The sequence below is a fragment of the Crotalus tigris genome, unplaced genomic scaffold (assembly GCF_016545835.1).
Source record: "Crotalus tigris isolate CLP2741 ecotype Arizona unplaced genomic scaffold, ASM1654583v1 scf7180000017646.2482762, whole genome shotgun sequence".
In the NCBI taxonomy this organism is placed as follows: Eukaryota; Metazoa; Chordata; class Lepidosauria; order Squamata; family Viperidae; genus Crotalus; species Crotalus tigris.
In genome coordinates this window covers 543,837-558,435 of record NW_024096538.1, presented here as the reverse complement: position 1 = coordinate 558,435, position 14,599 = coordinate 543,837, and the positions used below count along the sequence as shown (strand labels likewise).

General features: G+C 33.7%; 1 protein-coding gene across 2 annotated transcripts in view; it reads left to right on the top strand.

Moving 5' to 3' along the window:
• Positions 1–14,599, top strand: part of EPHA6 (EPH receptor A6) — a 429,534-nt gene that overhangs the window by 310,107 nt on the left and 104,828 nt on the right. For both annotated transcript variants that reach the window (XM_039335687.1, XM_039335688.1), the window contains exons 8-9: positions 10,324–10,432; positions 13,776–13,846. In XM_039335687.1, the coding sequence (XP_039191621.1) occupies positions 10,324–10,432; positions 13,776–13,846 (180 nt within the window). The remainder of the gene's footprint in view (positions 1–10,323; positions 10,433–13,775; positions 13,847–14,599) is intronic.

Below are 14,599 nucleotides of genomic sequence, written 5' to 3'. Positions count from 1 at the left end.
AACCAATTAACAAACAGCTAAGATCCTGCATAGAAGCCTCAATTTCCCAGGTCTCTGTTAGAGGACCTGAGATTGAGGAAGACATATACAGTGGTAGGATTCAGCCGGTTCACACCAGTTCGGCAGAACCGGTAGCTACTTTTTTGTAGGCCCAGATTGGACTTCTGGAAGTGGCATCCACACAGAGAACCAGTTGTTCACATATTTGAGTCCCACCACTGGACATATACCACTCATAGGGCTGAAAATGTATGTATCTATTTATGTATGTAGAATGTAGCAGTATACATGAGAGGTTGGTCTTAGCAACCATTTTCAGTATTGTAAAGAAATTTAGAAATACTTTTATGGTTTGTATCATTTTTAGTTATAATTATAAATTTTCCAATATGTCTGCAGTAAAATCAACTTCTAGCAATTTCTCACGAATCTAACAATCTCTCATGAACATATGGCTTTAAAACACAAGGAAAAGATATTATATATTAGATTAGATTAGATTAAATTAGATTATAAAGTCATGATTGCAGATCAGTACAGGAACAAAGGCCGAAACAAACATGAATGAAACTGGATTATTAAACCCTTTGTAGGTCTGGCAAATGATTTTTATGTGAAATAAAAGTTATAATTCATAATATATTCTATATTGTTTCAGCAAATCTTTTACTCCTTGCAATTTTGAGTGGGACTTTGATTTTGTGTATTTAATTCTTTATGGATTACTGCCTTGTCGTGGCGAAGGGGCTTGCGTAACTCAATGAAGCTATAAGCTATGCCGTGCAGGGCCACCCAAGACGGACAGGTTATAGCAGAGAGTTCTGACAAAATGTGATCCACTGGAGAAGGAAATGGCAAACCACTCCAGTATCTTTGCCATGAAAACCCCATGGACAGTACTAAAAGGAAAAAAGATATGACGCTGGAAGATGAGCCCCTCAGGTCGGAAGGTGTCCAATATGCTACTGGGGAAGAGCAGAGGGCTAGTACTAGTAGCGCCAGAAAGAATGAAGCGACTGGGCCAAAGCCGAAAGGACGCTCAGCTGTGGATATATCTGGTGGTGAAAGGAAAGTCCGATGCTGTAAAGATTTTTTCTCCATAGGAACCTGGAATGTAAGATCCATGAATCAAGGCAAGCTAGACGTAGTCAAAAAAGAGATGACAAGACTGAACATCGACATCTTAGGAATCAGCGAACTAAAATGGACAGGAATGGGTGAATTTAACTCAGATGACCATCAGGTATACTACTGTGGGCAAGAATCCCTCAGAAGAAATGGAGTAGCCTTCATAGTCAATAAAAGAATAGGAAAAGCAATACTGGGATACAATCCCCAAAATGACAGAATGATCTCAATTCGAATCCAAGGCAAACCATTCAATATCACAGTAGTCCAAATCTATGCCCCAACCACTGGTGCTGAAGAGGATGAAATTGACCGGTTCTATGAAGCCCTACAGCACCTTATAGAATTAACACCAAAAAATGATGTCCTTATCATCATGGGGGATTGGAATGCTAAGGTAGGAAGCCAAAAGATAACCGGAATAACAGGCAAGTTTGGCCTTGGAGAACAAAATGAAGCAGGGCACAGGCTAATAGAATTTTGTCAAGAGAATACGATGGTCATAACAAACACTCTTTTCCAACAACCCAAGAGACGGCTCTACACATGGACATCACCAGACGGTCAACATAGAAATCAGATTGACTATGTACTCTGCAGCCAAAGATGGAGAAGCTCTATACAGTCAGTAAAAACAAGACCAGGAGCTGACTGTGGCTCAGATCATGAGCTTCTCGTTGCAAAATTTAGGCTTAAATTGAAAAAAGTAGGGAAAAGCACTAGGCCACTCAGGTATGAACTAAATCATATTCCTGATGAATATACAGTAGAGGTGACAAATAGATTTAAGGAACTGGATCTGATAGACAGAATGCCTGAAGAACTATGGATGGAAGTTCGCAACATTGTACAAGAGGTAGCAACTAAAACCATCCCAAAGAAAAAGAAATGCAAGAAAGCAAAATGGCTGTCTCAGGAAGCTTTGCAAATAGCTGAGGAAAGAAGGGAAGCGAAAGGCAAAGGAGAAAGAGAAAGATACACCCAATTGAATGCAGAATTCCAGAGAGTAGCTAGAAGAGATAAGAATGCCTTCTTAAATGAACAGTGCAAAGAAATAGAAGAAAACAACAGAATAGGGAGGACCAGAGATCTCTTCAAGAAAATTGGAGATATGAAGGGAACGTTTCATGCAAAGATGGGCATGATAAAGGACCAAAATGGCAGAGACCTAACAGAGGCAGAAGAGATTAAGAAGAGATGGCAAAACTACACAGAAGAACTATACAAGAATGAGCTTAACATCCCAGATAACCACAATGAGATGGTCATTGACCTCGAACCAGACATCCTAGAATGTGAAGTGAAATGGGCCTTAGAAAATCTGAGCAACAACAAAGCTAGTGGAGGTGACAGTATTCCAGCTGAGCTATTCAAAATCTTAAAAGACGATGCAGTAAAAGTGCTACACTCAATTTGCCAGCAAATTTGGAAAACTCAACAGTGGCCACAGGATTGGAAAAGGTCAGTTTACATTCCAATTCCAAAGAAAGGCAATGCCAAAGAATGTTCAAACTATCGCACCATTGCACTCATTTCACATGCTAGTAAAGTTATGCTTAAAATCCTACAAGCTAGACTCCAGCAGTATGTGGATCGAGAACTACCAGAAGTACAGGCAGGATTTCGAAGAGGCAGAGGAACTAGAGATCAAATTGCCAACATACGCTGGATCATGGAGAAAGCTAGGGAGTTCCAGAAAAACATCTACTTCTGCTTCATTGACTATGCAAAAGCCTTTGATTGTGTGGATCACAACAAATTGTGGCAAGTTCTTAAAGAGATGGGAGTACCAGACCATCTCATTTGTCTCTTGAGAAACCTATATGCGGGTCAAGAAGCAACAGTGAGAACCGAACACGGAACCACTGATTGGTTCAAAATTGGAAAAGGAGTCCGGCAAGGCTGTATACTGTCGCCCTGCCTATTTAACTTATATGCAGAGCACATCATGAGAAAGGCAGGGCTAGATGAATCAAAAGTTGGAATTAAGATTGCCGGGAGAAATATCAACAACCTAAGATATGCAGATGATACCACTCTAATGGCAGAAAGTGAAGAGGAACTAAAGAGCCTCTTGATGCGGGTGAAGAAGGAGAGTGCAAAAGTTGGCTTGAAACTCAACATTAAGAAAACCAAAATCATGGCATCCGGCCCTCTCAATTCCTGGCAAATAGATGGGGAAGAAATGGAGGTAGTGACAGATTTTATTTTTCTGGGCTCCAAGATCACCTCAGATGGGGACTGCAGCCAAGAAATTAAAAGACGCTTGCTCCTGGGGAGGAAAGCTATGGCAAATCTAGACAGCATTCTAAAAAGCAGAGACATCACCCTGCCAACAAAAGTGCGCATAGTCCAGGCCATGGTTTTCCCAGTTGCAATGTATGGCTGTGAAAGTTGGACCATAAGAAAGGCTGAGCGCAAAAGAATTGAGGCCTTTGAACTATGGTGCTGGAGAAGACTCCTGCGAGTCCCTTGGACTGCAAGGCGTTCAAACCGGTCAGTCCTAGAAGAGATCAACCCCGACTGCTCTTTAGAAGGCCAGATCCTGAAGTTGAAACTCAAGTACTTTGGCCACCTAATGAGAAGGAAGGATTCACTGGAGAAGAGCCTAATGCTGGGAAAGATTGAGGGCAATAGAAGAAGGGGACGACAGAGAATGAGATGGCTGGATGGAGTCACTGAAGCAGTAGGTGTGAATTTAAATGGACTCCAGAAGATGGTAGAGGACAGGAAGACCTGGAGGAATGTTGTCCATGGGGTCGCGATGGGTCGGACACGACTTCGCAATTAACAACAACAACAACAACAATTTAATTCTTAGATTTTATGAAGATGACTGATGATATAGATATAGATGATATAGACATCGATATATAGATTATATATTGCTATATCCTCTGGCTCTGGAGTGTGTTAGAAGTAGTGTAAATAAATAAATAAAAATAATTTTTGAAAAGTATGGGAAATGACTATTATGAAAAATGGTAAAATATTTTTTTTAAATCTCTACTTTATGTACATTACATATGGTAGAAAATAAAATATACAAAAGGTTTAAAGTCATTCTTTTGTAAAAGTTGATTACTGCTTCTTTCAGTGGACAGTCTGCATTTCCTATTTTTCTGGGTGGAATGCAATCTATGCTATTTATCAATTATTTAGGATGGAATTAGATACATTATTATGTAGAGCAGCCAGAAATTCAGGAATGATTATTAATGGTGGTGCATGAAGCAGAAAGAATTGTCTTGCACTGCAGGAGTAATTTTAAAAGCTAATTAATGAAAGAGTATGTAGTTTTTACACTATATGAGTAGTCAAATATGTATTCATGCACAAAAAGTATTAATAACCAATAGCACACTTAAAAGCTTTAGATGTCAATTAAAAGAAAATCTGATTTATTCAAATTGGTGTATATATCAGTAAACTACTGCATAGATATAAGTTAGTAGTATATACACAGAAATAAATATCAAACAATCAAAGAGATAAGTCAGGTAGAAAAAGTGATTTGTAAGCAGCAGCTGGAATTATGGGAGCATAGAAGGAACAACAAGAAACTTCACTCAATAACACTGTATTTCATTGATTGTGTGTGTGGTCATAGATATACACATAAAAGTTATGCACAATCTTCCTTCTTTATCAGTGCATATATATGCCTTAAGAGGTCAACTGGAGGAGCTACAAGCCATAAGAATGTGCACTTACTCCAATGTTTGTATTTAAAGTGGAATTTATCCAGGCTACTATAATAAAATCTTTCATGTACATTCATCCCTCCTTTCATAACTGTGTTTTCTCCTCTTTAAATCTCACTGTCTTCTAACAATCCTTTCTCTTCTTTAATAATAATGTGATTCTTGATATTAACTTGATTGACTCTCAGAAGATTACAACAAAAGTTACAAAGAATCATTGTCAAAAATCCCAAATTACTACTATCACAAAAAATATGAATGCCAAACATATGATATGGTGATGTAGCTAAATAAAGGAATGTTATTACTTCCACTAATATTGCTTTCCCCAATAAGATCCTCTTCAGATACACTGAAAGTGCAGATCCAGAGTTCACAAAACATCCAGGGAATTAGACTGTGGTAATCTTCCGTTCAAATATATCATATTTGGAAGTCACACAATGAATAAAAGAGAAAAGGCAAGAAGAAATGTGTAGTTTTATACAATATTTGGAAGAAGAAATTAGGGAGTTTAAGAAATGACCAGAATGTTTCCTAAATTTTGAAGAAACTAAGAATAGCTTAATACTGTGGATCAAATTATACATGTCTACAATCACAAGGAAAATATTGATTGATTTGATTTGATCAATAGAGCAAAAGAGCCTCTTAAAAGTTGCTCTATTGATCAAATCAAATCAATCAATATTTTCCTTGTGGTTAAACTGTAAAACATGCAACATCTACAAGATGAGAGACTGATACAATTTCACTTTCTATATCTCTTAATCTGTCACTAAACAGGAAGAAAGTAGCTTCTATGTTGATATTTGATCAGCATGGACTCTTTCTTATTAATCTAGCTAATAGATGAACTTTATTTCTATACTTCTTCAGAAGAGGGAACTCTATACACAGGATGCAGTTCTGCTGTCTGATCTCATATGGTCCCAAATTTTGGAGAAGCCTTATCTTATTGTGGAAATGGAGACTTTTTCAAGTCAGACTCCATTCTCAGAGAATCAGTTTAATGATTATCTTAACTGTTTTGTATCATTTTAAAGTTTTCTTCAATAGGATTAAATAGGTAGAATATGAAGAAAGGAAAAGGTGACCTAATCATATCTTGACCCATGCCTTTAAAAATAGCATTTGTTTTTGTTCTTTATAATGCCATTTGCATTTCTCTATACTATTGACATTAATTCATTTCCATTAGAGCTCCAATCACAACAGTTTGTATCTATGTGTCTTAGAGCTGCTCTCTTTTATCTGTCCAGCTGTCTTTCTGTCAACTTTCCTATTTTTCACTCTGCTGGAGGGTCTGCTGGCTGACAGATGTCAATTTGCAATAACTAAAGCATGTAGCTAACAGATAAAATTGAGCTGATAATAGGTTGCAAGCTTACCCAATGGCTGAATGGTCAAAATATTGAAAATGTGCACTTTTTAAATTTAATTTCAATGTATTTTTTATGCTGTAGTATAAACAAAAGATATCCATACTTTCTGAAAGAGAAAAGAATCCCAGTCTCCTGGTTTAATGGAGTCAGTTAATCACCATTTTTATAACATATTTTTTTATACAGCTGGGTTGTCTTCATATTGGAAAAAAATATACGCTCCTAAAGATATTAGACTGAGAACTTTAACTTGGAAAATATGCAATAAACACCATATACTTAGAATAGATATTTTATCAAATCAAATTAATTCATAACTTAACCATATGTAAATATTTAAAATATAATTGTAAAGGGGGAAAGAGTTGACTAAAGAACTGAAATCAGAAATACACAAAATGTTACATCTTTATAAAGAAAAACAAAGGGGAAATTAGAAACTAATCATAATCATCTATTATGATTTTACCTTTTGGGGGGCAGATTCTATAACAACAAATTGTAGAATCTGACACAGCTCAGAGATTCAAATCCTTTCTCATGTTAAAATAATCTAAATATTCAAATTAATATGAATATTCCTTTTTATGGTTAATTGTTCATCAACAATATATTCAGTATTAACTGTACAATATTGGTAATTCCTTCGTATGCCTATTGATATTATATTTCCATATCATTTTTTCTTTTCTCTTTCCTTTCTTTTTATTGCTCTTTTCTTCTTTTTTAAAATGATTAATAAATATTTTTAAAAAATATATACAATTAAATATCTTTATACTGATTGTCCCTGATCCTATATTGATGGATTGTTTATCCCAGAACCATCACATAAGAATAAGAAACAAAGTAGTCAGCTGAAAAATGTAGCAGCCCATAGTACTATGGTGTTTAGTAGTTTTATGAATAGTGGTATGAAAATCTACTGAGAAGTCCAACAAGATCAAGACTGGAATTATATTACATCACAGGTGATCCATATTAAAGACCAATGTGATTTTGTTAACATATCTGGATATGCAAGTTGACTGGATAGATATTTCATTTCCTTCAGGGCTTCTTACATTTGTAGACCCACCACCTTTTCACCTTAAAAAATAAGAGAAAAAATGAGACCAGGTAGTAGTTATCTAGTATTGGTACCCTGATAAAATAAAATAAAATTTTGAAGTCTGCTTACTGGAACAATAGGAGCAGCAACTCAGCTATGGCTGTATTTCAGTCACATTAAGTTTCTCAATTTGAAAAACTTAACTACTTATTCCATTATTGCATATACTGATTCCCTTTAATTATTTGTATTTATAGTAATTAAGGCCTCGGGTGGATAAGTATTGTGTAGAAATAGTCATCATTGCATTGCGTAGGTGATAATTAACAAATCCAAGTAGATTTATATTTTATTTTACTACATATGTAAATAGTACATAAGTCTCAAAAAAGTGACTCTTTGCATCATGTTACTACAACAATATGAATACTTGAAATATTATAAAATAATAAATATTTTGGTAATCTTTAAACTATTACAATGCAAATTTCTCAGTTCCTTTATAAATAAAATGTTATATTTTAAAAATATAGATGTGTAGAGATAGTAGAGAGGGAGGGAAATCTTGGGCACCATCAGTCATTGACTACAAATTAATTCTTGCCATGATATTCATAAACAAACATCTCTGCCATAATATTCTTGAACAAATATCCAAAATTAAATTTTCTAATTTTCTAGTTTGGAGGCACACAAAACTTTCTTTACACATGTTAAAGAGATACAAAAGAGATATACACAGAATATAAAATAAATGAGACTTTTATATTATAATGGATAAAAAGAAACAGATTGAAGGGGTGAGGTTGTGGGTGTAATATTCAGGAACTTTTTCTCAGAAATAAAATGAGACACACACTCATAGTTAATGGTTGACAACCAGTTCCAAAGTCACTTGCAAAATGTTGGGTAAAAAAATAATCTTTCTCTCAGTCCTATCCCAGGCAGAACTGAACACTAGATAAGGACTAATTGGTACCACAAGATGGATTAGTGGAAAAGTTCGTTGAGTAAGAACCTAGAGTCTAGGAGGTGTTCAAATGTAATCCTGTCCAAAATTGCCAATACTTCCATTCAGGAATCTTAACTGCTCACCCAAGACTCATGAAATCTTCAAGTATTCTCAGGAAACTAAGTGGATCCAGCATGTCCTTAGTTTTTCTGAAGATCCTTGAGAATGAAGCATCAGAACAAATACTTAGTGTGCTGATGGAGAAAGACAAAGTCCAACTAAACCCATGTACAACTCATACTAGGGCCTAATCTTTGGTCATATAGGTGGCAAAATGTGATTATTTTTATGCTTCTATTGCACTGCAAAATGCCATCCAATAGGTCTTTTTAAGATAACCTGGTTTCTTATGGGATCTGAGGAACAGAAAGAACATTCAAAACAGTGCTGTGAAGTCTTGGCTGATGTAAAGCTCCCTTTATCCCCCTTTTAATTAGACTAATAAAAACTATGATTAGACTAATGAAAGATTAAATTAATAAAGTCCTGAGACCTTTATGATACAATTCAAAATAATGCATGTAGTACTATTTTATTATGCTTATTTTCCCCCTCCCCAGGTAACTGGAGCATTAAAGAGCAGAAATTATAAGATGGTAAAATTGATAGTTTCAGCATAATTAATGAACTGAAATTTGAAAACTAAGTATTTAATATTCAGTCAAAGACTTCAATATAATACTTACTATGTGGTCACTAAACAGCCTGACTTGATTCTGAACAATTTATAAAATGAGCTGTTATTACCACATGTAAGATAAGAAATTCTCATCATCCAGTAATAGTTTGCTTTGCAAATTGAATTTAAATACATTTCTTTTTATCTGAATTTGCAGTTCTCTCTAATACAGCTGTAGTCTTTGCGGTTAAGCTCATAATATTAGCCTACAGTTTTCATTCTTACAGATTTTCTCTTGAGTCTTTTTTCATAAGAGAAACCCTAACTGCCTGTTCTTACATCAAAGCAATTAAAACAGCACTGTGTGTTAGATATTTTTCTTCACTTGCTTCCTATAATATCTTAATATATAAGCAATATAAACAATATATATTCCCATTCATTATACCTTTGAAGCCATGAATCACAGGCAAATTATCTTTATGCCTTCTTCCAAGTGAAGCCAGTTTTTAGCCCTTTCTGCCCCTCCCCCACAAACCATTGGGTACCTTTTTCAATATCAGTACTGCTGACAGGATCGGTGTAATTTTCAATTTTGGAGAAAATGGTATTATGTGAATATTTGTGTGCTGTTTCTAAGTTCAATATATACTGTAATTTTTTTCATACTATTCTTTTAAGCATATTTCAACATGCCTTTCAACAATACAGACTTTAAAAATTGGAGTATTATATCACAATATTGGGAACAGTGTGAAAACCAAAAGAGAATCACATTCTCATGCATATATTAGTTTAAGAATTGAGAATTAGGTGGGTTCCTATTAAAATACAAACCAAACATATTTCACTTTCTTTTCAATTGGTAGGGTTACTCCAAACCCTTCTCAGTATAGCCTATTCAATGTCTGTAAGCATGTTAAAACCACCTTATCTTTTATATTCAGTGTGAAATATATCCAGAGTAACCAGGCTATTATAAGATGCTATATAAATAGACTGCTGGGTTTGGAAACAAGACCCAGTATTTGTTTAATGTTCTGACTTAGATCACAAGTTTTTAAAAAGGCTATCTCACAAGATTGCCTTGAGGATATAATGTAACTTGAACTGTTATGGAAATTATAAATGGTGTACATAATGCATAGTAGAGTAAATGCTTATATATTCCTGTATTGCTGTCTGGTGTCATGCAAAATGAACAGATAAAAATATTTCTTCTTCTCAAAGTGCCACCATTGTAGAACAGAAATTTTATTTCAAGCTTACTAAACTATTCTACTAATCTCAGCAAGATCTTTTTAATAAATCTGTTTTTTGTTTGAGCCTGTAGCTGGCCTCTTGGAGGACTGTAACTTCTCCTTATATGTATTGCTCAAAAATTGACTTCTATTTGGTGTTGGTTTTTTTGTTTTTTTTTTCAGCTTCAGATATAGCAGCAGAACAAGGGCAGATTCTGGTCATTGCCACAGCTGCTGTGGGTGGATTCACTCTTCTAGTCATTCTCACTCTTTTCTTCCTCATTACTGGAAGGTAATATTGACATTGCAACTCTTCATGGAACCAAGTATCCATGTGCCATTCTAAAGTTTAATCTCTGGTCATAATAAACTAAAGTAACAAAGATGTCATTTTTATATAGATGACAATATTAAAACTATATTGCATTACTTACATAAGATTAAAATTATATTGCATTACTTACATAAAATGATGATAAACAAATCGCACAGCGCCTGACCATGTTGCTGAAGCTTCAAAATGCAACCGAATATCTTCTCTTGACTGCATCATAAACTATTATTACCATTTGGTGGTAACAGATCAAAGATCTGTGTAAATGCTGGAAAAATAAGGGCTTTACAAAGGAGTGGGTGAGAGTTGAATAAAATATTAGGCACTTGTGGCAACCTTGTATGTCTCTTAAACTGAAATCTAGGAAAAAAATAGCTTCTGTGTTTCTCCAAACTGGTTCTGAAAGGCAGAGGAAGCTGATAAATATTTAAAGAATTTTTGCACCCACTGAAGAGAACTTCTCCTCAGGAAAAATGATATTAATTTAGTAAAAAAATATGGAATATTTATCTTCTTATCAAACCTAAGGTGATTTCATTGTTTAAAAAATATCAAGTGCTTCATTTTTAACTTAGCAGTTTTACTATAGAGATATCTAGAAGATATAGAAGTTAAAGCCCCAGTTTTATTCAATTTCATTTTTGTCCATTAGTAACCACTTCTTGAAAATGAATATTATCAAATATTGTTGCCTTTTACTCAGATCTAAGAATTCGCAGCACAGCAATTGGCCATAACAATATTATTACATAAAGTATTTTAATTGATGGGAATGGAATTCTCAAAAGGGCTTCCACAATTTTATTACATTTTATTAACTTTTTGTAATTTTCACATTCTTAGGATAACATTGTTCCTATGTTCTGCTTCTTCAGGAAGTTTCTAAATATAGCTCTCTCTTACATTGAGTTTAAGGTACAACTTTCCTGTGATTCATGTGACATGTAAAATCAACATGATTAACAAGGGTCTTCATTCAAAATGATTGATATCACTATTAAAGCTCTAATTGTGACAACTTTCAAACTGTATGCAAATCCTTTTATTAAGACATTTCTTTGGGCCAGTCAGTATCTCTCAGTTCAATTCACCTTTCAGAGTTGTTATGGGGAAAACAGGAAGAGGAAGGAATATTAGGTATGTTCACTGCCTTGAATTACATATAAAATAATAAAGGTGGGATAAAACAAAATCTAAAATAAATAAATCAGAATAAAGGCACTCATAATAGTTATTGTAAAAAAAATGCACAGTAATGCCTCAGGCTTGTTATTACGATACTAAGAAAAATAAATATATATGAGATGTTCTTCATCTGTATTAGATTTAGTAGGTAATATTAAGAACATGGCAAAACAATTTTAGTTTTTCTCTATTCTATATTTTTTTACATTTTCTACATTCAATGGAATCATTCCATTATGTAATATAATGAATTATTTTCCTAAAATTTAAATGCTAAGAAAAGGAGACAGAATAAGACAACTCACATGAAACTCTCAATTTATTATTGGAATGAAACAAATTTTAAAGTGCATAATTTGACTAGGTGTTTCCTTCTTTGTGCTAGAAGAAGTTTGATGCTACACTGACTCTTATAGTTGCTTATGAGTTTATGTAGACTGGAGAAAAAGGAAGTCATAAGCATCTGTACCTCAGCTTGACTAAATGATCAGCCCTTAACTAAAAGTTTCAAAGGCATTAATGTAAAAATATTAGTTGGAGGACGTGAGAAGCTGATATTTTTTATAGAATGTAATAGTTAATTATGGTGGAAATAATAGAAAGGTTATTATCAATGAAGGAGAAGGTTATTATGTTCTTAGATTGTGCAGAGTTCAGTGAAATTATGAAATCTTTGGTACCCAAATAAGAACAGGTTATTGTTGACTCTTTTCTATTGGTGGGTTCCCTACATATGATTAGTCATTGTGGAAATTAGGCTTATATAAATCTTTGGTATGATCCAATATGACTGTTAAGACTGTCCCAAAAGGGCACTTGAAAGTTGATTTGGAAGTAGAAACTGAGAAGCTGTATATAACTGTATGCAATATTTCAATAAATTCCTAAGCAGATAAAGAATGTGTGATCTTGCCCTCTGTGTAATTCTGCTAGAGCAAACTAGAGTGAAGTTATGAATAGGTTAAGAGGAAGATGAATTTTGTTTCATGAACCTAATGCTAAAGTTGCTTTATTAGACAGATAATTCAAAGTAAGGATTGCAAGTTATATAATATTTGATTAGTTATATAATATTATTATAAATAATAAATAATTACGGCTTTGCAGCCTTTATTTATTTGTGAGCTATTGGCCAAAGGTCTATAACTGCCAAATTTAAATCCTGATTTAAATGTATGATATTTAATTATTGTCAATGACATGGAGTATACCACAATTGATATATTGTGGTTGCTCAGAGAATGTCTATATTTCAGAATTTGAAAAGGTATCTGAGAATGTCTATATTTCAGAATTTGAAAAGGTATCTACCCTTTTTGGCATATATGCTTTAAATATTTTTACTTACTGAACAAACAAAAATAACTAATTTTATACCTTATAAATATCTACCAGTGGTATTTTGATCACAAAATACCACTGGTAGAACAAATTTTGACTTTGCCACATTGGTATCCCCAGTTATCCAAAATATTGGCTTGTTTTGTTGGTCACTAGAGAGCAGGGATGTGCAACCTTACTACTAAATTGCAAAGGTAAAACTAAATCAATATGTAAATAAACTCCTGGTAATCAGGGCTTTTTTACCTTAAGTGATAAGATGATGAGGTATTTCCAAGCATGAGAAAATGTGATGTTTTGATTATAATTGTAATTTTAAACATTTCAAAGTCCTGAACCTGCTTTGATACTTAAGCCCTTGATAATGAACAAAAAAGGCTTCCAAAAACATTCAGTTTGATCTCAAGTGCTAAATACCAATTATTTCCTTCTAACTATATGTGAGAAATATCAGTGTAAAAGGAACTTTTCCCTTTGGAAAGAATCTTGTTTGAGTATACTTGGAAGAGTTGTGAACAATATGTGCACCAAATAACACCTGTGAAGTTTAATTAACTGATAGGTTACTGAAATCCTTTCCATACATTTTAGTATCTATTATATAAAATATAATATATTTTAATAACAATCGTGCTAACTACTACCTTAATTTGATTGTTGATTTTCTCAGCCCTCCTTCAGTCAAATGCAATACTTTTATGGTTATTATATAAATATCATATTAGTTCAATATCATTCATTTTATGGCATTAAAATAGTGTTTGTTTTCTTAAAGATGCCAGTGGTATATCAAGGCAAAAATGAAGTCTGAAGAAAAACGAAGAAATAATTTGCAAAATGGAAACTGTAAGCAAACCTAAATGAATTTTTAAAAAATATTTAAATCAGTTTCACCGCTGTAATTTTAACTTGTGTTTATTTTGCATATCAAGCTGATAAAGCCAATTTATGTACTAGCTAAAATTATCTTTTACACCTTTGTCCATCTGAATGTCAAACTTTTTGCAGGAAAAAAGTTATTTATTTCAAAACTGAGGAAGATTCATGACTCCTACAAAATGTTTTTTTTGCAAATCTGAAATGAGTAAAACAAGCACTACATCATAAACCAAAATAACAAAATCGCAAACAACTTCTACACATTCTTAGGTATTTTTTTAAAAAATTAGCATTTATTCTAGTTTATTAGGGGGAAAATAATTCTGTTCACCTTTGAAGTGTGCAAAATAAATACTACTCATTAGCATTTAGATGTTTACAAGAATTTCCACCTGCTGCTTGTTATGATTTTCTCCAAACTCTAATTTCTGCCTGTTCAAAATTATAGCATCCTTTTCTCTCTTTTTTTAAAAAAAAAAAATGTTTATCTTACTTTAGTTATTTCTATAGTTTTCTTTCCACAATTCATCAATATTTTAAAACCAATATCAGCATAATCTGAATTAACAGTTTAGGGCAGGGGTGTTAAACTTCTGGCCCATGGGCCGGATGCATCATGCCGAAACCGTGCACAACCCATTGCAGGCAATGGAAAAAAAGTTGTGATACATCGCAACATGTCATCTGATATTGCGAGTTTGACACCCCTGGTTTAGGGTA